We start from the raw sequence: 24469 nt of genomic DNA on the forward strand, positions 1-24469 counted from the left end.
TGTTTTATCTAAGTAGTTTCAGATTGTAAATTAAAAGTCAATATAAAAAATCAGTGGATTATAAGACAAATATGAAAACACTCCCAAATCCTTCCTAGAGCTGAATTCCAGCTTTTCCCTACTGCTTGTTTGCTGCAGATGTGGTAGAGAACATTGCCAAGTAATTGCATGCCACTGTTTTCTGTGATTTTTCCTTGAGAATAAATATCATTGATTATTTTCCCTTTAAACAGATGAGGGAATTGTAGTCAAACTGACTAATTAATCTTTTTTTTTTGACTAATGAATCCACTTTTATTTGTTCTAGTTTTTGTTTTATTTTTGGTTTGTTACCCAAATAGATCTGAATTTGGATTCAGAGTAGACACTGTTTGCAGTTTTCTTTTTGAACCTTGATTCTTTGATTAACTCTCCTGTTTTGATGTAAGGCTAAATAACTTAATTAAATTTATAAAATTATTTATTTGCTTTTGAATGAGAGGGAAGACTCTATTATGACAAGAAACCTCGTGAATTTTTTTTAATGCAAATTGCCTTCCAGAGCTGTTGTTTTATCCTCTCTGCAAAAAGAAACTTCTGGCTAAATTAGTCTCAGTAGAGAAGTTAGTTTTAAGTCATAGTGCTAATACTTGGTGTTAATATTAAAAAACAAACAGCCATTCTCTCTGATAAAATTGATAGGTAAAGTGTCTAGCAAAGTTTTGGTAAGATAGAAATGATGAGGAAAGTAAGGTGAAGTACTATTGAACAAGGAAGTTACAGCAATTCACAGAAGAATATAGGTAGGAAAAAAATCTACCAAGGACTAGAAATAATCAAGATCATAAATGATTGTTTTCCTTTGGTCTAAACAGCTTTATTCTTTATTATATATAAATTAAATTGTAAGTATAATTTTTTAATGTTCAGTTTTTCAGTGATAGCAGGAGGAAATCAGCTTTGAGTCATACATATATTTTGAAATTTGTGCCCTATATTGTAGATTGTAATTAAAATTCAGAGTATGCTCTGATGAATGAGTTTGACTACTTTGTCATATGGAACATTTATGAAATCTTGTTGTAGTTTTAGTCTTGTGATTTCTGTTTCTGTCTCTTTGATGTCCTCTTGCCACCTTTGCAATAGGGGGAGCCATATCAGAATCTGAAAGACTAACATGTCCAGGAGCTTCAATACCAAAAAGTTTATCAAGACTGGAGGAAAAAACATCAATAAGACATCCAAACAATGCTCTCCCCTGCCAAAAAAACCCAAACAACCCAAACCAGAAAACCTAAACCCAAAATAGAATCCCATGAAGTAAGATGATGTGATGGGTGATAGGGGTGTGAGTTGGGTGCCTGTTTTGTCCCTGTCCTATCTCTGCTCCTGATCAGATGTCTACACTGTATGTGCCCATTGGTTTCCTGGATTTACTTGGCAGGCAGGATTGGGGTGGTGGGAGAGGGTTCAGGGACTTAGAGGGAGTAGTTCTTCTCATTTCTGCAGCTGACATCTAAAATAAGTTGGGTGAATCATTGATGAAGGGGGTCTTTTTGCTCTCCACTGGGTATGAAGAAACCCAGGGCAGCCAGCTCATCTCTGTCAGAGATGTCTAAAATTAGGTGAGATGAATCCCACTCACTGTTAAAATTAAATTAGCTTTGCATGTACATGTCTAACTCTGCATTTAAACTCTTTGCTTTGCATTTTTCTAGTGTTCAGTTTATGTGAACTTTCTGAGTCTGTGAGAGTTTAATAATTTTTTTTATTATTATAAACAAAGGTTTCTTTATGATTCTGCCAGTAGGACCCATCTCCTACAGCTGCCTGTACACAAGAAAATAATCTTTTTCAGTAACTGGGAACACTTAAAAAGAAAGTCTATTTAATTGAAAAATGCTGTTGTTTTTCCAACTGTACTTGAATTGTGCTGATTAAATAATTTTTTCCTTTAGCATAACGAAGCTTTCTGCAGTCTGCTGCTGTTCCCTCCAGTACTGGAGGACCAGTTTAGTGCATAAATTTGCTCTTTCCTAGAAGTGAGTTCATTTGTGAAAGTGCTGGCATTATAACGTTCAGCTTCATGGATGGACAAATACCTGAGGTTAGGAATATTTACATTTTTGAGTCCTGAAAAATTTCTGTAGCCTCAATTATAAGCGAGTCTTTCATTACTGTATTACACAGCCAAAGATTCAACCTTTTTTTTTTTTTTAAATATATGCATCCTGTAAGACTCCTTTAAATTTTGCTCTCCAAACTTGCAGAAGGATTGAAGGTAAAAGTGAAAAGCAAATGCCTATGAATGCAACTCTTTTGGAACACATTGTGCTGGCTTCATCATAGTTACTTTCCTCTTTTTGTAATATTTGAAAATGCAACTTTATAGAACAACTAGAAATATTTACAACATAAGGTCAGTTGGTGTGAGAGGTTGACAGCTGTACATAGTCAAGGTTCTATTGTACAGTAAATCATGCTGTTTATCACAGTTGGAGCTTTTTGGCAGTAGGAAGTGTAATTGTTCCAGTTTGACAGCCTGCTGAACTTAAGCAGCTGTCTGGCCTTGCAGAAGTCAATAGAGAGAGAAGACCTTGTAAAACTTTAAGGGCAGAAGACCTTTCTGAAAGTTCTCTAAGATTCTGGTTGATACACGATTTCTAACAAAATCATTGTCCTTTTGTTCTGTTTATAAATGAGGAAAATCAGCATTAATTAAATCAATTATCTGATGAGAGTCATTATTAATAGATTAAGAAATAAGAGTTAAACGTTAAAATGAACTTCTCTCTTACTCAAGATACTTGGATGAGTGTTACTGACTTATGAAAAATGCTATTATCTGTTTCTAAAATTCTTTTTTTCCCTTCTTCTTTCTACTAATACAAATTTTCAGCTAATTTCCTTTTAGTAAACTAATAAATTGTTGCATAAAGTTCTGTCCATAAAAAGTTAGGTAATTTTTGTTTTGAACTCTTGTACTTGTTTCAGACTTCTAAGTGCCATCTTTCAGAGTGGCTTAAATACACTTAGGTTGTTACTTTATTTGATTTTCATAAATGCTGGTGAAAAATGATTTGTAACATTGTAGAATGTCCTCAGCAGAGCAGTTGCTATCTGTGTGCTCCTGCCTTGAGTGTGCGCTCTTCACTACCATGAGTCTAAACTATATTTTTTGACTGGCTGTAATTACTGCAGATTGAACAGGCACTATCTGTGGTTTTTAGCAGACTGCCCCTTGTTGGAGCTCTACTGAACATAAAGTGTTTACTCCTCCTTGAGACTTAGGTGCCTTGCAGGCCTCTTGGGCAAAGCCTCTTGGATTTTGTCCTGGTAGGAGATGGATAGTGGAGAAAAAAGGCTGCTCATGTAGGGATGCTAAGTAGCTGACAGAGCATTTAAATAATACATCTGAGAACGTGTGTTAAGACACAATTTGTCTGAATTGTCAATTTATAATATTTTATAATACTGTTTCAACAAAGCACTATTAATCTCCTAATGACAAAGACATTATGCGATGTTTGATTCACCCTCAGGAGATGTAAATCTTGTGTTGTTGGGCTCTAAGCCAGTAGCTCAAGTAAGGCTCAAAAAAAGAAGAGCTTATTTCCTTTATTCTGTTGATTTTTTAATTATGTCATTAGCTTTCTAATGTTTGTCTCTGTTAATGATGGCAATAAAGTATTAATTAGTCATTATCTGATGAAGGGCCATCACTTTAGCTTTCTTTAGACATTGATGGGTGGTTACACTTTCAGCTGTTCCTCATACTGCTTTTTATTTTGTCCAAAGGCATTTTGCTTCCCCTGCTTCCTGTGCCTTGTGTTTGAGGTCCTTCACAATAGCTCGTGTTTGCTAGCCCATAAATTACTCTTTTCTTCATTGTCTAACATTACTGCATTCCATCCTACTCTGGGACAAAAATTAACCAGCACAGTGTCTTGTGTGCTTGTTTTACAGGCTCACAGGCTTTCTGTCAAAGTCCTTTGATGAATAACTAAATATAAACTACAGAAGGTTAAATATCTTGTTATATAATATCTTTTTAATGGAAACACAACAGATGGTATCTGCTAAGAAAAGGTCACTCAGGCTGGATTATATCATCTTCTTACATGTGCTTAGGAGCACTGACATAGTGATGTGTTGAGTTATCTTTCAAGTGTGTGTTAGCACCCACTGAAATTAATACAACAGCTTGACCAACATACAGGTGGATTAAAGGCAGAGCTGGAGTCCTGCCCAGGTGTCTTGCCTCCCTCCTGGATGCCATAACAGGGATGACTGAACTACATGTGAAAAGCACTTGAATTGCTGTTACTTACTTGATCCTTTTAATGTAAATTGTAACGGATTTTGAATATTTATGTTCTGTAAACTGTGGTTGTTCATGAGTTGTCCCACATGTCCCAACATGTTCAGTTGTCCCTGCTGTTGCCTGACATTTTTTTCCATTTGTGAGCCAACACTTGTAGAGATATTTGAATCAGGCTCTAAAATAAGGTAGATTTATTGATTAGACTAAGTTCATTCCAGTTTCTCAGGAACAGCCTGTAACAGACTTGTATGAAAACAACAGTTTAATATTGTGTCTGTCAGACTGCTTCCTTTCCATCAGATTTAGGTGGGATCACTTGTCTTTCTTGTTTGGGTATGCTAGCTCATAGACTAGAAAGCGTCTCAGCCTTTTCATGTGGTGAAGTAATATAGTCATGCATTAAGTTTGATTTCTGTCTATATTTTTACAAGAAGTTTAGACACTGAAGCAGGTGTTTTCTAGCAGCTTTGAAGTGAGATGGAGTGTGTGTGGATGAAATGCAAACATTGTAGAAGGTTATTCGAGATTCCTGGGTATATACAAAAGAAAGTTTCTTTCCTTCAGGGAGGAGGCTTTATGAAGGAATAGTGAAGAGAAATGAGGTGAGAAGAGAAAGGAGGGCCAGAAAGAATTTAAAGGGCAGTTGTTTCACATGTTGGAGTTGTTTTGATGGGGGTGGTGTGTTTACCCTTTTCAGTATTTGGTCAGCATCTGAAAAGTGAAGCACCTGTTTAAATGTTTTTCTCACATATTTTCAATGTCTGAAAATTAAGTATTAAGACATTAATACTGAAGTTGAGTATTGGCAAAATCAGCAGGAAGAACTCAACAGTGTAAGAAGTTTACATATTGAGCATGGAAAGCTGCTGTGTAGTGGAAGTGCTGAGAAGTGTCCAAATTTCTTGCCTTCTTCAGACTTGAGGTGCTTGCATTTCTGTCTGCTTAATAGTCAGAGCACAGGTTCTGTGAAGGGCACTGATGCTCAGCTGAGCAGCACTTGCTGGCAAATCAGTGCTGCCGTATAAGATGGTATTTCCCTATACACAAGGAAACTTAAGTAGTTAAACCAGCTGCCTGGAAAGGCCTGGAAAGGGATTCTAGGTCTTCCTCAGCCTGAAGGGATTGAAATGAGCATATTGTCTTTCCTTCTCTGCCCAGCAACAGCCCAAACTTGAAGAGGCTGGGACATTCTTCCCTCATGTTGAATTTATGCTGTCATGCAGTCAAGAAGGAAAACATTTTAGGAACAGAGCATAGCCCAGTGTGGAAGGCTCTGAGGCAAGAATGAGGAATGGAATACTTTCAGTTGGAGGGGACTGACAAGGATCATCCAGTCCAGGATCACTCCAGGGCTGACCAAAATCATGTTGCTAAGGGCATTGTCCAGATGCCTCTTAAACACTGACAGGCTTGGGGCACTGACCACCTCTCCAGGAGGTTGTTCCTATGAGTGTCTACCCCCTTGTAAAGAAATGTTTCATAGTGTCCAGACTTGCATTTGAGTTTCTTTTTCCACAGATTTTTCTGTTTTTGATTTTTTTTTTGTTCAATGACTGACCAATATAAAAAGCTAAAACAGTCCTACAAAAAATGCCATGTGTCCTACTTTTATGTAATTGTTGAAGTTATACAGGCAATTCTGTAAAAGCATCAGTTCCCATGTAGAAATGCTGCTCTCTCAGATGTGGCTCTGCATGGATCTGATCCTGATGATTGTGTCTCTCTGCTGTGCCCTGCAATTTCACATTTGGCTTAACTCCAGTCATTGCTGAGCCTGTTGTTGCAAAGAAGGGAAGGCCCTGCCCTCCATGCTGGCTGCTCATTCCTGCCTGCTCCAGCATTTGTGATTTTCTCTTTAATCCAACTTAATGTAATCTTTTATTTATTTAATTTTGAGGTCAGTTAGATGAATGAACTGATCAAATTTACTCTGTTGTCCAGCTGCTGCTAGAGCTGATATGAAAGAAGTGGCAGGAAAATGTGTCAGAGGTTGGTGCGTATGTGCTTTTTGGCAGCAACTGTCAGTTTAGTCTGAGGCATGTTCATAAAACACCTAATTGATTGTATTCTCATGGATAAAGCATGGATACTTTGCCATCTTCTTTCTGGTTCACAACAGACCATATGTGAACAACTTTTTTTCCCAGATTCAGGTATTTCAAGGTGTGCACAAATAAGTTTAGGCTCCATGGAAGCTGTAAATCAAAGGGGGGAGTCACCTCTTGAGTGTGAGGAATGCCCATGGCTTCAGAGGTTGGCATGGCAATGGGGTTTAACATTGTCTTGGACCACAAGTACTCAAATGCTGACGAAGTTAAGTTCAAATATGAGGCTTAACACAAGTGTTGTGATTTGAGCAAACCTTATTCCCTCACAGGTCAGGAGATTTTCATGTTTAATTTTTAAAGGATAAAAGCATTGGTTGTTATGGCACATACAGCTGGAAGTTAATAAAAATCCAGAGCAAACACATAGAATTTGTTAATGTTTTTGATGAAACAGGAGACTGTATCCTTCAGTGACTAATTATTGAAATGAATGTGTTATAAGTACATGAAATCCATGAGTTGCATATAATGAGTGAACAACTGTGCTGTTCACGTTAAGCATCATCACTAAGCCTTCTTGCCCAGTATTGACATTTTTACTAAAAAGTATTCTGCAGCCATTGGGTAGCTTATATAATCCTCTTGGTTTCAAAGAAATGAAATCTGTTTAATCAATCTTCCCCCATCTGTCTCTTGTAGCACTGCTCTTCTATGTGGCAGGCTTATAGCTCCCTCCAGAGTTCTGTTCTGTGCTAAAATTAAGAGGAGAAAAAATAAGAGATTCACTGTAAAAGAATTGTATTTTCTACTCACATCGTGTTATCTGCATGACTCAGTGTTCCACTACCAGGCTGGTTTGCACAATTCTTTGGAATTTATCTAGCTTTTTTTTGGTATCATAATGATTTACTTATAGAACTTAAAAAGACATTGGCTGATTTGCCTACTAGGTTTCTTTATTTTTCTAAGCCTTCACTGTTTTTCTTTTTCTTTTTTTTTTTTTTTTTTTTTTTTTTCCACTGAGCATGGACAGCAGGAATGAGATACTCAATTTGTGCACATATTCTAAGTGGGCTTAGAGCTGAAGTAAAGAAAATGTCCTGCATTCCTACACTGTGATTTTTTGGTATATTAAAATAAGACTAAGTATACAGTCTGCTAAATATTTAATTTGTTGCCAGTCAGATAAAGATTTTATATTTGGCCCAACTATTAACTAAGGTACAAACAGCGTTTCTAGGTCTTGTCTAACTTAAAATTTATGAATTGTTTTTAAGAAAAAGAATCTCTTCTAGATTGTCAACTTTTGAATAGCCTTAAATAAGTATTTAATAGATCTTGTTAAGGAGATTCAAGATGCTCCTGAGCTGGTCATTAACCTGAAAGTTTGTCTATATGTATTTGCTGTTTTCTGCATCAGTGCATGAAGATTTGCTGAAATAGCAGGGAGAAGAAAGTGTTAATGGTAAAGTCAGAACTTGTAAAGAAGTTCTCTGCTCTTCTGGACAAGTCCACAAGGCCCCTGTGAAATTTGCTACCAACTAATGAAAACTGCTGTTAGGTTGTGTGTGGGCAGATTTTTTGGTCATTGTTTTTTGCATTTAATGTATGGGTGTATGTACAAATCAGCATCTACTCCAATGCTTGCTGCTCTAATTTTGCAACTCTTTGGGTTTTGTAACAGAGCCATTGTTTGTCACAATGACCAGAACTCATGTGATCGCGGCTTCCAAAGTAGCGTTTTACGTCTGGCAGTACCGGGTGGCCAAGAAGCTCACAGCCATGGAAATCAATCAGCTGGCACGGACCAGGAAAGAAGGCAGGGAAAGGTTTGTCTTCAGGCTTTGTCATTTTTCTTCCTCTGCTCTAGTGTCATTGATAAGGTGGATTCTGCCATGTCTAAAATGCAAACCCTTGTCTTCTCATTTTTCTGATCAGGTTTGTTGAATTTCAGGCCTGTAAGATGATATACTAGTTTTGTATAACAACTATGTGTTTGTTATCCACATCCCTCAGACATTTTTGGATTAGTTTCTGTTCAGTGTCTCCATTTGGTTGCTGCATGTTTTCCCTTATGGAGCTGTGTGTCTTGATGCCTTTTTACCCCTCTCCTGTTTCCCCTCCATGCTCTTAGTTCAGGCAACTCCATTCCCTCTGATAACTTTAACTGCTTCTCGTCTGTCATTGCCTGTAAGAACTTAGTCTGTCCAGCTGGCTCTTCTCTAATACACTTGTGTCTGGTTGTGGCTTTGACAACTAATCCTGCATGGACTTTTATCCTCTCAAACTAAACAAGCCAAAGTCAACATCGTTTTGCTTCCAAAATATTTCTTTCCCAGGTGCTCATTTGTGGCATTAACTTTTCTGTCACCTCCACAAAGCTTGCAACTTTGTTACGGTTTTCTTTTTAGTTATTTTGTGTGTTCTTCCATATAATCTCTACACTATATCATCTTTCTATAAACCTACCATCTCCTGTCACCATATATCCCTAATAATGAGTAATTATTTGTGCATGATATAATAACTTAGATTGTTGTAGGACTTGGATGTCCTAGCCTTGGACAAGATTATAAATTGATAAAAATATCAAAAAATGTAGATACTTGTAATTCAGCATTAATGAGGATTTTAGCATTCTAAAATCTTTCCTAATGCTACTTTTTAAGGCAAAAGAGAAGTTAAAAGTGTTGAGGAGTACAGTAATACATAAGTTTTTGTGGATGTTAAGGTGAAGTGCTTCATAGTTATGGAGAAGACCCTGGAGAGATATGGAAGTGCATGTTTGAAAAGGACAACTGAGTGGTTGATGGTTTTCAGCAGGACACTTAACTGTAACAGCAGAAACTTAATGTTACAGGATGAAAGTTTACAGTTCACAGGGAATAGACCCTCAGGGGCTGTGAAAGTGAAAGCAACTGCCATATCTGTATATCAATATAAAGCAGGTTTATCAAAGGGGATGCTTTTGAACATAAGAACAGGCATAACTTTTACTCTCTTCTCCAATTCCAATGGTTTCTTCTCCAAGGATGGAACATACTGATGCTACCAAAGTTGATCCTTTCTTTGGACTCACTTTTTCTTCTCACTCTCCTCCTTTACAGGATATATCATATTGATGACACCTTTTCAGGGTCTGGAGAAGGTCACCTTGATTACAGCAAAGCTTTTGAAGTGAGTGATGTTATGACCTAGTTTATTGTGGTGTCACTGGTAGCTTGAAAGGGCAGTAATTAGTGTTGATTTATTTATTTTCATAGATTTTCATTAGTAGAAGTGGTTGTACTTAAAATTTCTTTTACTTCTACCTTTTTTTACGTGTTATGTTTCTTTCCTCTGGTTGGTGCTGTTACTGTGTCATTGTATTACTGGAAATATATAGCAAACTATAGTGAACATGGAAAAAGTATATTCTGAGTGTGTACAGTATATTGACATCTGCTGTCTTCCTGGTCAGAAGCAGCTCCCCCCACTTCAACAAAACATAACTTTGTTGAAACTCAATAACCTTTATTATCTTTTCTAGTATTTTTGGCCATTTTCACTTCATGTGTGTGTGCAAGTGCTGTCTGTCCCTACTAATGTACCTGAAATTAATTACTTAACAGCCCTCACAAGCCAGGGATTGTTGCTTTCTTCTGTTTTCTGTTAAACACCTGTTACATTTTGGATTTCTTATTTTTCTGGAGGGAGGGGCAGGAAAAGAAAGGAAGCTGTTAATGTTATTGTTATGATTGCCATAGCAAAGGCCACTGATACCATCTACAAACTATCCACAGACTGTATGCTTACAAGGTTTGATAGCCTCTTTTCATGTGGATACTTAGCAACACTCTTGTTTATTTAAATAACCTTCTTTCTTTAGCAGGGCATGCTTACCTTTGCAGTAAAACTGATACTGATATCACTTGTTTACTTTCAGGGAACAAGAGATCCAATTTGTGCAATAACAGCATCTGATAAGATACTACTTGTGGTAAGCTACATGATTAACAGAACTCCTAATTGCCTCTTGTGCTTGTAGGTATAAGATTCTTCTCTCTATGTTCATAAGCAGTCATAATTTCAAAGCATTTCTGAATTTAGAATTTACACAGACAAAACCTCTTTCCTCTTCTTCAAAGACAACTTTAATGGTTTCTTCTGTTAACTTGGATTCTTTCTTCAGGAAGGCTAATTCACTAAGTACTTGCAATTTAATTACAGAGTAGTTGCCTGAGTTAATACTTACACATAGGATTTTATAAAGTCTAGATCAGGACTTAATTCTGTAATCTGAGTCCTGAGAAGTCTCTTTGAGACAGTATTTGAGACAGACAAAGATTTACAAAGTTTGTCTGTTTACATATGAATGGTGTAATGCATGGTACTGTACTATATACAGATGAATACTTATGGATTATACAGTTGTGTGAGGTATTGAATCATGCCAAAGAGCTGGTGCATTTTTTTATTCTAAGCTGGAAAGTGATCTCATTAGATGATCAAACTTACATGTGGGCTTTAAAGCAAGCTAACTGAACAGAACAAAGAGAGAGAAAGAACAGTGTTTCTTCCTGTTATTCACCTTCCAGAAAAGATCTTGTTTTGTCATGTTCTGATTCTAGTGTGGATTTTTGTTTGTTTTTTTTATTTTATCCTTTGACTGCATTTTACAAAATCAGAAGGTCATGGGAGGAAGCATGAACAAAAGAAGTGTGATGGTTAATAGGTGACTATGGGATCGTTGCTGCTTGAAGAATATGTAAATGAACTTCTGAAAATAATTACTCTTTGACTTTTTTAAAAAAGGGAAGGAATGAGAGGAAATGCCTCTGAGACCAGATCTGGATAAATGTGCTGAAGCTGAATCCAAATGATAGTGGTTCAATTTTCTAACACTTCTGAACTAATCTGCTTTTTAGTCTATAGGGTATACATATGTGAAAAAGTCAAAAATGGTAATTTATGCTGAGGATGTTAGGGACAGCTTTGGGGAAAGAAGGAAAACAAGGAATAAAGTTTTCACTCCTTTGAAATTTAATGTTGACTCATTTTCAACATAAGAATTGAACAGTAGGCAAACCAAGCTGGATATGTTATTCATTTTACAGAAAGACCATGAGAAAATAGTGGCAGTGATCATTTCATTTCAGGGATGTCACTCCTTTCACCCTGATGGCCTGTGGTGGTATCTTGACACGGGGAACTGGTGTTTCATTCAGCAAAATAAAGATAAACCACACTGATACTTAGATTTCTTTCCTGTTACTCAAGGCTGTGAATAATCAGTATATTTTATAGAATTTCCTTTTAAATCTAGCTCTGGTCTTGCAGTAACTGGTGAGACTTGTTGGTATGGAGACAGCCCCACATGAGCAGAGTTGTCCTGCTTTCAGACCTGGGCTGCTATATGGAACTCTTTGAAGGGATTTACCAGTGTGGGACAAGAATCTTTTCACACTTCTCCTGTTTTATTATGTAGACCCTGTCTGGAGGGTCATGGCTCCTGAAATTCTGTGTGCTGGATGTGGACTGTAACTGTTTGTTTTAACATTCCTGATTTAAGTAGATTTGTCAATTGTAGCATCTTAGAGTATCTTGTTTAAATACCAGAATTCAGAACTTTTAGAGTGATGATTCTCCCTTTTCACTCCTGCTCTGTCACTTATCCCAAGGCTCCTTTGTCTAAACCAGCATATAAATATGACCATTTTAAAGGTTTACTGATAGAGAAGTTCTCTCACTAAGGCAGCATGCTTTCCTCTAGGGAAGAGAATCTGGCACTATTCAGAGGTACAGCCTCCCTAGCATGGCTGTGGTGCAGAGCTACTCCCTGGACCGTCGTGCCTATCAGCTGTCTTTGAACTGCAACTCCAGGTAAGCACAGACCTGTTTCTAACACAGATATCCAAATTCAAAGTGAAGCACTAAAATTTGTGCAAATGCTAATTCTGTAAAATCTATAATTCTATATTCATTATGTACTAATTTTAATTTGGTATAAACCATTTATTAATTTTAGTTGTCCTTAAGGGTTGTTTAACCATTTATTTATTACTAATTATTTCCATCTGGACAGTCATTATTCTGAGAGACTGTTAGTAAAGGTCTCCTATGTTTTACACCCTGTGTACATGAAAATACCTTTGTTTTATTAGATGAACCAAACATAACCTTTCTTCGATCATGACACAAATAGATAAAATTATGTCATAACCTGAAATTTCATATCTATGACTTCTTTCTGTTTCTGTGTCCTTCTAAAGCCTGCAAACTTTGTTCATCCCATTTAATTTTCCATTGTAACAGTCTATAACTAGTGGTGATGTTTCTAGTAAGTCTGGTTCTCCTGAGCTTCATCTGTGCTAATACTGAAGTTGCTTTCTACTCAACAGCTTTTTTTTTGCAAGAGAATGCATGAGAGTGTTGGCAGAAAAGGCAAAAATACACAAGATTTTGCAAGGCAATTTTAATAACTTCAAAATAACTTCATCATTTCAAACAAAATTCATAATGCATGTGTAGAGATCTTTTGCCTCTTCAGCTATAGCCCAAAACCAGATCGCTTTGCTTAAAAGGCAGCGTGATCTAGTCAGAGCTATATTCATTTTGTTTTGAACCCAAGTTGTTTTCTTGCTAAATTATTTTGTTCTAGGGAAATAAGCTCAGATCCATAAGCATTTTGAGGTTAATTTTCTAAATTGTGTTTGAATTTTTAATAGGAATGAAGGCTGTCAACCTATCAATATTTAGAAATAGTTTTAAAACGGCCTTGTAGTAAATATAGGTTATTATGATTCACTGAAGACCTATGCAACTGTAAATTTTCAAATGTAGCCTTTTAGAAATTGTATTTTTCCCATATTTTGTCACTGATATTTTATGAAAAATCCCTTCACCAGGATTTTTCTCCTGAGAAGCTGAGGAGCCTCAGAAAAGAAATGTAAACAATAATTATCTGATTGCTTGGAATGTGGTTTGGAGGTTGCTTACCAACAGGTGCATCTTTGATTGGTTCCATGTGAATTGTTTATAATTAATGGCCAATCACAGCCAGGTGTGTCAGACTCTCTGAGTCTGTCACAGGTTTTTATTATTCATTCTTTGCTAGCCTTCTGATGTCTCCTTTCTCTTTCTTTAGTATAATTTTAGTATATAATTTTGTTTTAAAATAATATTATATAATATCATAAAATAATAAATCAGCCTTCTGAGAACTTGGAGTCAATGCTCATCTCTCACCTTGTCCTGGTGACCCTCAACAACACGCAACAATTACAACCACAATATTTAAATAAAGATTTCAAAGATGAGTTGGATTATACTTAACAATGTTTTTGAAAAAAAGTGAAGAATACTCTTTGTAGAAATGCAAGAAATCACATTTTAGGAATTAACAGTCTGCTTCACCACACTGACTTTTTAATTTAATAATCTGCTTCATTGCCTCCTAGTAAATAAGGAAAACCCATTCTATTCAGTTGTTAATTTGAGTCTTTGTCAAAAAAAGGTTGGTGAGCAACAGACCTGTAATTTATTCAACTTGGTATCTGATGTATCTTCAAAATGCTGGATGTAAAAATGGGCATATTTCAGAACCTTTGCAGGGCCAGATCCTGTGTGAGCAGATGAAGAACATCTTTCCATGTGTCTGGTCTCTGCTGTGCAGGTACATGAAAACCATATGGATCTGTGCTGGTTCTGGCACACGACAGCATCCCATGGAATCTATAGAATTATGCTGTGCCAGGTTAGAGAAGTGTTTCAGATTCACAGCCTTGAGCAGTGTCATTTAGCTGCCTTGTTTCTCCATTTGTTTTTCTGTAGTCGCCTTGCTATCATTGACCTGTCAGGGGTTCTGACTTTCGTGGAGCTGGAGGCGCGGGCCGCCGACAGCGCGGGGCAGCCGGAGGCAGGCGGGCAGCTCAGGCTGGAGCGCAAGGACGTCTGGGACATGAAATGGGCCAAGGACAACCCGGACCTGTTTGCAATGATGGAGAAAACAAGAATGTATGTCTTCAGAAACTTGGATCCAGAGGTAGATATCAACATACATAAACTACTCATTTTAAAAAATTCACTCTTAAGTTAATGGTTCTTTCTTGAATAGCATTATTCTTGTGTTTACCGCTCAGTTCTGCAAGTGTTTGTTTATATAAACTTGCTTCAGGTTATATAAAGCTCAAAATCTTTCACGTGGGAATGTTGTTTTGGACCATATAGGTAGAATGAATGGTCAGTCCTAGAAACATAAAAATGGTGTCATATTTTTCTTAAATGTATGAGATTTTCAGGGGTGTATTTTTTTGTATGCTTTGGAATACATAAATGCAGTTTTAGTAGAGATACTTGTAAAACGGTTCAGTTGAATCTAAATATTGGCAGGTGTTATTCTATCTCTTTGTCATAATTTAGTTGCAGAAAGCATGAGGATTTTTAATGATGTCTGTCTTTACAGAATTGTCAATAATGTTAATGATTATAGTATTTGTTTCTTGTTGGAAGCGCAATTATATCCTAGTTTGGAGAAGAATGTATCTAAATGTATACTTAGGAATTAGACAGAATACAAGTTCATTCCTTTATAATTTATTTAACTTTCAGGAACCTATACAAACATCTGGATATATTTGCAACTTTGAAGATTTAGAAATCAAGTCTGTTCTTCTGGATGAAATATTAAAGGTCAGTATAACTAGTTTTATTTTGTAGGAAAAGTTGGTGTCTTTCTTAATGATAGATATCTGTTTTGTTGGGTGAGAATAAAAGTCACCAGGAATAAAAATATGTTTCTTTGTCCATTATGTTAGAATCCTGAACATCCTAACAAAGATTACATCATCAATTTCGAGATTCGGTCATTACGAGACAGTCGAGCATTGATTGAAAAAGTTGGCATTGAGGAATCTTCCCAATTCATAGAAGACAATCCACATCCCAGACTTTGGTAAAATCTCCTATAAGCCAAATTTGTTTAAATTTGTCTACTTTTCTATTCTTTTCCTGTTCAGACAGATCCAGTATGAAAATAAAAAACCTCAAATTAAAACCAGCCAAAGCAGTATACATTTTACACACAATCATTTAAGATTTAATGAATGTTGGAGTTCCTAGAATGTCAGGCATGTGCTGTATCATGATAGTAGGTATAGAGTGTAGGCTCAGGACACCTTTTTGCTCTGTGCTATCATAGGCCCCAAAACACAGGGTTCCTTGTGTCTCTGAGGGAATTTAAAGGAAATTAAAAGCTAACAGCAAGTTAACCAAGTTGGTTAAATTAAAAATAAAATTTATATATTGAACATTAAAGAGCTTAAAACCTGGTAAAGGGAACACATCAGACTGATAGTAGGGTTAGAGTAGTTTGAACAACCTTGTAGCATTTAGACAGGCCTTGAAGGACAGAAAGAAGGGCTGGGTGTGCTGTGTTCCCATGGAGCATCTCAGAAGTAATCTGAGAAATGGAGATAGTGGCATGCTTAAACTAAACATGGCTCAGCTATTAAACTAAAGTTGAAATGCCTGCAGACTAAACATGTGAGAGTAAACCTGTGAAAACAGGAGTGCTGGAAATCTGTTTAATATCCCAGCTTGTAAGGGCTGGAAGAATAAAGGCTTCTACTGATAATTTAATGAGGAGGCAGTGCAGAACCTAAAACTTCATTGACAAGTTCCTTGATGAAGGAGACCAATTCTCCTTAACTCTCTGGAGACTGTTTACTTACCTGTGCCTTTCTTCAGTAATTTTGGCTCTGTTTTGAAGCTAATGGTCTCTTGCAGCATTGGATGCTTAGCTTGCATCAAGGGGGTTGGAGAGTTCACTATTAGTTGTGATGGTTCAGAGATGAATTTAGAGTTGCTGAAAGACTGGACAAGACACCTTGCTTTAAAAGTTTGTCCCAAAAACCATTCTTTTCTATCTAGTTGTTCCTTTGTCTCCAGAATGTTAATTTTGAAAAACAGGATTTGCTAGTTATATATTGAAAGTTTCTGTAATACTATAATTTTATTAGCTTGAGTGCATAGGGTGAAATGTTAGTGTTTTGAGTCTTCATTTTTACAAATGTCTTGAAGTAGCTGAAGATTTTTGGAGCTTTCAAACTGTTCATGTGGTTTTTTGCTAGTCCTGTCTGTTCACTTAATAAAAAATTACTATTAGTTTTGCAAGTCTGTGTCTCAGTAAAAGTTCTATATCATAAAATCACAAAATATAGGTCAAATTCTGTTCACTTTGCTCTGGAATTGCCATGAATTTTATTTTATTATGAGAGAAAACACGTCACATATTTATGAAGAGATTCATTAGAAGTGCTGGATATAAAGCCAATATATTCCAGATCAGAACAAAACAGCGACCTTGCTTCTAGAATGCAACAAACAGGGTGATGTGTAGATCAATTGGTTTCTTTGATGTCTGTGATGAGCACTTGAGTTTAAGTGATACCAACCTTCTCAAATTGATTGAGAGATACACATGTGATACTGCCTGAGCATGGCTTGGATCACTGATTACAGCAATAATATTAGTGGTTTTGTCAGTGCCTCACTGCACTGAATTTGTTTGACAATGTCAATCAGCCAGTCTAAATTTTAAATAGCCTTTTGCAGAAAATTCTAGAGCTCATTCAAGCACCTGATGCACACAGGTTGGCCTGAATTCCCTATTTGCAGAACTAACCAATAGGGCAGTACCAATCATAAAGCTCCCCAAAGGTTTTCCCTGCTGTCCCAAGCTGCCGTCCTAACAGGACCAGGAACATCTAGATGGATCAGAAGGATAATTTATTTGTCGTGGCCAGTGGAGCTGGAGGCACTTAGATTGAGGCTGCCATCAAGGCTTAAAGTTTCCACAAATGCACAGGCAGAAATAAATAAATGGAACTGCTCTGAGACCAGCAACACATTTCACGTAAGTGTAACGGTCAAATCTTGCCCATTCCTCCCAAGCCAGTGTCCCTCTGAACAGCTGAACTAAAGAATATTAGCAATTATTTGAACATTTTCTCCTTGACCAAGTACCAGGCAGATCACAGAATGTTCTAGGAATAAACAAAGGACTGTATTAAGATTAGCTAGTAAACAATAAATTGCAACAACTTGTATGTCTTCTTTAAATAATTACTAGTTAAATATACCCTCATTTAATTTACTCTGTGGCTGCTCTTCCCTCTGCTATGTTTGTTTTTCACACAGGCGACTCCTGGCTGAAGCTGCTCTTCAGAAGCTGGATCTGCAGACGGCTGAGCAAGCTTTTGTGCGTTGCAAAGATTATCAAGGCATTAAGTTTGTGAAGCGCCTGGGCAATCTGCAGAGCGAGTCCATGAAGCAAGCAGAAGTGGCAGCCTATTTTAGCAGATTTGAAGAAGCTGAAAGAATGTATCTGGATATGGACAGAAGGTAATTGCATGTAAACATCTCAGCAGTAGAAAAGTCTGGGGGAAAAAAAAAAAGCATTCCTTAATCAGGAATGACTGTTTTTTCTGCAGAGTCTTTACCAGTTTCTGCAAAAACATAAAAGGATCAAATGGAGAGAATTTTGGTTTATCCATAGATAACCAGTTCTGTATGTAAACCAGTGCATTCCAAACTGTTTACAAAACCTTGGCTGCTCTAGGTAGTGCTGTGTTTTATAGATGTTTTTTTCACAAGTATTTTGTCGGTATTTCAACTGGGATTCCAAAAATACAAACAATCTTAAATAATGTTTAATTTATGTGGTGTTGCTCTGTGCTAGTAGCCAAGTACACATTCTTCTCAATTACTTATACAAACAACAGAGTTTTTAATGAACTGTAATCTTTGGAGAGACAGAAAGACTCTGGATGAAACTGTGAAACATTGAAACCAATCAGTGTAATTTTTTCTCAGGAATGAAAACAAACAAAGCAAAATTTTAGTATTGCTGGGAATATAAATTAACATTAAATAATTAGCCAGAGCATTGTCTCTGCTGAAAAAGGATAATGAGAAATCATCAGCAGCAGTTGTGCAGTGTAGCCTGTAGATGGTGGTCAAACATGGAGAAACATGAATCACTTATGCACATGAGAAATTTTTAAGCTTTGATTAATGGAGCCATGAAAAATAGTAGGGAATGATGGAGAAAAGAAATAGTTATTATTTCATGGTGTAAGAATGAAAGTAAGGGGGACAGAGTGGCAGGGCAGAGAGAAGGCAGGAGCTGGGGAGAGATGCCCAATAGTGCCTGGTAATGAAAACTTCTTTGCATGTCATTAACTAGTTGCTGGCAGTTGGGTGGTTTGGGGATGTGGGCTGCCTCTTCAGCACTTCAGTCACACTGCAACACCCAGTTTTAGATATGGCATATTCATTTTCACATGGCTGAAGAGAAGTTTGGACATAGAATTGCAGAAGTCAAAAACTTACTTTTTTGTTTACTGGTTTCAACTTTCACAACTAGAAAAATCCTCATAAGGATCTACCATAAATCACAATGAAATAAATCTATTTTTCAAATAAAATTCTAATGTTTTTAGATAGATGCTCTTACTTAGCTGACTGCATTGAGTTTCTCGTGCCTTCCTTAATTTACTTGTAAGTTGAGGGCATTTTTAAAAGAAGGGCATAGGTCTCTCCCATTTATTTTCTACGCACCTGCAGAATTACTTTTATATGAGGTAATATAGACTTATTCTATTTGGTGGAAAAAACATGCCAGACAGACACACAGTGAGTCATATGTATGCATGAATAATAAAAAGGAAAAACTACTGCTGAGTCCTTTCTCCTTTATCCAAAATCACCCTGAATCTGGAAAATAAGTCTCTGAAATCCATTTTATTACATCTCAGCTTTAGCCTCCATTATTCTTATTTGTTGCTTCTTGGTCTTTCCCCTCACCTTCCTTCTGCTTTTAGCCTTTTGCAGCTGCTGCCATCTCTTGTAGTGGGTCAGCAGTGAAAGATACAGAACAGAGTAAGAGGGAACCTGAAGTAACATCAGCCCAACTGTTTCACTCATTTAACTCCTCACACAGGAGTGCGGCTGATAAGGAAACACATTCTGTTGTATTTGCAGGGATGCCCCAACGGAAGGCAGGAATGATGCATCTGACTCCATGTTCTCAGAAGGCTAATTTATTACTTTATTATACTATATTATATTAAAGAATACTATACTGTACAATATAGAAAAGATACTTACTGACTGCTCAAAAGATAATAATGAAAACTCATGACTCTTTCCAGAGTCCTGACACAGCTTGGCCATAATTGGCCAATGAGTCAAAACAACTCACACCAGAATCCAATCAGGCAATCACCTTTGGATAAACAATCTCCAAACACATTCCACATGAGCAAAACACAAGAGAAACAAATGAGATAAGAATTGTTTTCCTTTTCTCTGAGGCTTCTCAGCTTCCCACCAGAAAAATCCTGAGCGAAGGGATTTATTCAGAGAATGTGAATGCCACATGCATATGCGTGATATAACCTGGGAGCTCTCCTGAGTATTTGTTTTAACTTGTTCACAATTTCAACACTATTCCATTATCTGGGATCACTCTGATACCTGCATTGGATGCTTTTGGATACACTTTTGGATGCTTTTCTTGAGATGTTTGTTACCTCTTTTGTTGTGCTTGACTTTTCCCTGCTATTTCCTGTTTAGAGACCTTGCCATCGGGCTGCGGATCAAGCTGGGCGATTGGTTCCGCGTGCTACAGCTGCTGAAGTCGGGCTCGGGGAACTCGGATGACGCCCTCCTGGAGCAGGCACACAACGCCATCGGAGACTACTTTGCAGACCGACAGAAATGGTATGGCCTGTATAGACACCAGTAGCAAGGAACTTACAGAGGAAATTATGAAACTGATGACAAGACTTAATTTATGAGGAGGGACAGATATAAGGAAAGTCAGGATGCAATACATTGGATAATTTTGGAATAATGAGATTTTGCTCATATCTTTTGGTTCCATGATATGATAAACAGAGAGCTGTTGATCAGCTACCTAAAGGGTGAAGGTCATAGAAATCTCTGCTTTGGCAGAAGTCTGTCTGCTTCAAAGGAAGGGAAGGAAAGAGAAATACCTATGAAGTTATATTAGGCTGGATATAGAACATATTAAAAAAATACCCAAAAGGGATTAAAAGTAGTACATAATTACTAACTACCAGTGAATTTTCTAAAATGCTTCAAACCGCAAATATTTGAGAAGGTCCAGAGTTCTCTGACCTGGATCTGTCTCCAGCTGTTGCCCAAACTGGGCACCCAAGGAAGATTTTAAGGGCAGTGCACACCTGTCATGGTATTTATCCAGAACACATTTTGCAGCCAGGTGCTTACTGAGCCAGAGGTCATGTCTTCATAGCTAATAACTTGCAGGGAATGTTTTTTTCATGAACGTTTATTGCCTTCTAAGCCCGTATCTTAGAGTTGCACAGCTCCACTATATATTGCCATTACCCAAACTGTATTGTTACAGTGCAGCTGAAAACTTGTGATTAGATTAGATTTTGAAAGTTGACTTTTAGATGCTTTAGGTAACTTTGGGGAGTGGTCTTGGAGGTCTCGGTGTTTGCATTTTAAAATACAGAAACACAACAGTAAAGCCCTTTTCTGGAAGTTTAGCTGTAAGTTGTCCATTGTCTGCCCTCATCTCTGCAGACGTGGGAGTACAGCTTTAAGAATTCTTTGACTTCCTAATCTTATGCTAGTCAGAGAATCAATATTGCTACACTTTTAATATAATGATCTGTGAAAATTAAATTTTTAATGTATTTTGGAAAAACTGAAATTCTAGCTATGAAAGTTTTTCAAGCAAAGTTACCTATTTAGAATAATGTGATTTTAAATTTACAACTGCAAAAGACTTACAGAATTAAAAACTTCTCTTGTGTTTATACCTCAGAAGCCACCAGATTTTTTTTGTCTTATTAGGTTAAATGCTGTACAGTACTATGTCCAAGGACAAAACCAGGAACGTTTAGCTGAATGTTACTACATGCTAGAAGACTACCAAGGCCTGGAGAATTTGGCCAACTCACTTCCGGAGAATCATAAATTGCTTCCTGTAAGCAAAAAGCACCTTTATTGTTCATTGTCTTATACCCAACTATTTATTTAAAATTTCCTATCCTGGGAGGGTTAAGAACGAGAGAATGAATGCAGTGTATGACCTACTCACTTAAGTGCAGTGGTGTTACTGTGGTATTGATCTCTAGTATTACTGTTATTTTCACAATCCATCACTTTTCCTTTCTCTTATTGTCCCATTCCCCAGAAAGACCTGACTGACAATACACTAAAAGGAGGGAAAGTAGATGGGATAGGGTGTATAGGATATATAGGTGTACAGGGTATAGGTCTGTATATGTAGCAGGAAATGACCTACTAAACAATAGCTAATTTAAAACTATGCTGTGGTTGACTTAATCCAAAATGCTTGAAAAATGCAAAACGTGGTCCTTTAATGCTTTTTCCAGTAAATCAAAACATAGCATTTTATTTTAACCTCATTGTAATAGCTTTATTGAATTTAGAAGCAGTGTGTGAGCCTAGCACACTGTTCTAAAGATTTACAACAATGCCTGGTGCTTTCACAGGGTCCATGAAGCAAACAACCCATTCCCCACCCTCTTGGACTTAAATTAACCAAACAGGGGCACTGCTGTTGCTGCACAATGTACTAAAAATGCAGATGTGAATTTAACACAGTTCTGATGCTTTTTGCAGGATATAGCTTATATGTTTGTGAGAGTGGGGATGTGTGAACAAGCTGTGTCAGCCTTTCTGAAATGTAATCGACCAAAGGATGCTGTGGATACCTGTGTGCATCTCAACCAGGTAAAACAGCAGGAGATAAACTGTAATAATACCAGGTTAACAGTGAGACTTCTATCCTAATGCCCAGTGGAATGCAAATACTTGTTAAGTGTCAGATGATTTGTCATAATTTCTGGAAAATTCATACTTCAGTGCTTAAACCATTTCTCTGAGATTAAGATTAAACCACTGGAGGGGCTACATGCAAAGCTACATGTACATGCAGGGTATGTGGGCAGCATGCTCAGCATACAGAGATTTGCAGCCTCTGTGGAGCTAGGCTGTGCTGCCTCCTGATGGAATGGGACAAGACTGGAGAAGAGATAGGTGTCCATTCTGGATATTTTCCACATCCCCCTACTTTGTATAGATGCAAATGGATTTGTGACTGCATGAGAATGTAGCTGGAAAAAGCAGAGCTGGAAACTCATCTTCATGTTTATAACTAGAGCTGTTTCCTGGTATCACTTAACCTGTGCATATGTCTATGTCAATACAAAGAAGGGAGAAACTGAGGATGGCTATGAGGAACTCGGCGGATGGGAATGGCAGGACTGCCTAGGGCTGGCTTTTTGTGAACAATTCCTTAGTTTATGGCTCTGAAGAGCTATAAGGTGTGAGATTCAGTTAAGATCTCAGTCCTGCCAAACTTTTCATCTGGGACAAACACAGTAGCCAAACCACTGAAGATTGATGAAATTCACAGACAAAATGAGGTGTACAGAAGAATAAGAGTTACTGTGTGCTTTAAGCTTCTGGGCTGAGGTCCTCTTTTAGACATGCTTTTGCAAGTCTGGTTAAGACTTTTCTTGGTTGAAATCCCCATGTCCAGCTACGAGCTACAATGAAAGGATTTTGCATAGCTTTCATAAAAGTAGAGGCAACTGTTTTATATGTGGTTTTGGACAGAGGTATATAGCGGTGAAAAGAGATGGGGAAGACTTTGAGATGGTCAAAGAATCCGATTTTATTGTGGACTACAAATGTTTATATACTGTTTTAGGAAGGCTAGTAATGTTTTACTACAATGATTGGGTTAAAGATCACATAAACAAACTTATACTTTAAACAGCTCTTGCTTGCAGAAGTCTGATGTAATTTTCTTTTTTCTGGTAAATCCATCTGATTTGATCTTCTTGCAATCTTGATTTAATTCTCAAAGTTCTGTTTGCTCTCGCCAAGGCATCCTGTTATCAAATCTCTTATGCTAATAAAGTCCAAAGTACACTCTGTTCTGGGTACCCCAACATTGGCCCAGCATTTTTTCAGTACTGCTGCATCACATGATTGGTAATGATGTAAGCATTTGTATTCTCTTGCTTTTTATGTTAATTTATAGTAGTCTGGTTCAAAATGGTGATGAAATATTGCACACAGATGCTGCAGTCTGTTCATGGATAACTGGTTTGTTCTGAGAGTGTATTTGAAAAAATGAGATTAATAATTGTCTCCTTTAATTTCTAGTGGAATAAAGCTGTGGAGCTGGCCAAAAATCACAATATGAAAGAGATCGGATCCTTGTTAGCCAGATATGCAAGTCATTTACTGGAAAAGAACAAAATCCTTGATGCTATAGAGCTCTATCGTAAAGCCAATTATTTCTTTGAAGCTGCTAAGCTCATGTTCAAGGTATGGCAGGTTTTATTTTTATGTTGAATGACTGGGGTTTTTGGACTAGCTCTTACTATTTCTTACTCTTACTATTTCTGTGCTACTTTTATTCCCTTGGGGTTATTTTAGTTTTAACAATGTCTAGGCAATAAGCAGATGTCATCATACAGGATACTGCAAAGATGAACCCAACTCCCAGAGCTACCTCTGTGTGTAATAGTTACCTTGGGTGTCCTCTGTAGCTAGTGGAGAGGAGACTTTGGGGACACAAGCCATCTATTTATTTATGTTGAGACTTTCACTTCAGTAGGAGATGAACTGCACCTCAGGAAAGGTCCTGATGCCCTGCATTGCCTAGTAAAAGAGTATAGTAGACTGGCCTGGGGTGCAATGTCCACATTATTTTAGATGTCATGGGAGTTATTTTTATCTCCTTTAAAAAAAACCAAAACCAGCAATGTCAATAACTAGAAGTTAAATTTTGCTATTTCTTCAATTAGAAATGGCTTTGGTGTGCTTTTAAGATAAAAATGTTGCTTAGATTTGGTTTGGCTGCAGAAATTTCTCTACATAGCTTAAAGTCTTGTAGGACAGATATGTAATTTTTACAGCAAGTATTTATAGCAGTATATATATATATAAAATATATGTTACTTTCAAAAGCCATTCTTCTTTTCTGGGAAAACCATCAGACCTTATTGAAAGCTATGTATGTGTTTGAAAATTGCTATTT

General features: G+C 37.1%; 1 protein-coding gene across 2 annotated transcripts in view; it reads left to right on the forward strand.

The window, feature by feature from the left end:
* The window catches only part of WDR35 (WD repeat domain 35), a 42587-nt gene that overhangs the window by 14685 nt on the left and 3433 nt on the right, over window positions 1–24469 (forward strand). For both annotated transcript variants that reach the window (XM_071440251.1, XM_071440260.1), the window contains 12 exons: window positions 8036–8180; window positions 9459–9528; window positions 10277–10330; window positions 12104–12213; window positions 14164–14374; window positions 14941–15021; window positions 15147–15283; window positions 17530–17733; window positions 19969–20115; window positions 21241–21373; window positions 22036–22146; window positions 23590–23754. In XM_071440251.1, coding sequence (XP_071296352.1) covers window positions 8036–8180; window positions 9459–9528; window positions 10277–10330; window positions 12104–12213; window positions 14164–14374; window positions 14941–15021; window positions 15147–15283; window positions 17530–17733; window positions 19969–20115; window positions 21241–21373; window positions 22036–22146; window positions 23590–23754 — 1568 coding nt within the window. The remainder of the gene's footprint in view (window positions 1–8035; window positions 8181–9458; window positions 9529–10276; window positions 10331–12103; window positions 12214–14163; window positions 14375–14940; window positions 15022–15146; window positions 15284–17529; window positions 17734–19968; window positions 20116–21240; window positions 21374–22035; window positions 22147–23589; window positions 23755–24469) is intronic.

This window comes from Agelaius tricolor, unplaced genomic scaffold, assembly GCF_023055355.1.
Source record: "Agelaius tricolor isolate 1412-34295 unplaced genomic scaffold, bAgeTri1.0.p SCAF_1, whole genome shotgun sequence".
NCBI classification, from domain to species: Eukaryota; Metazoa; Chordata; class Aves; order Passeriformes; family Icteridae; genus Agelaius; species Agelaius tricolor.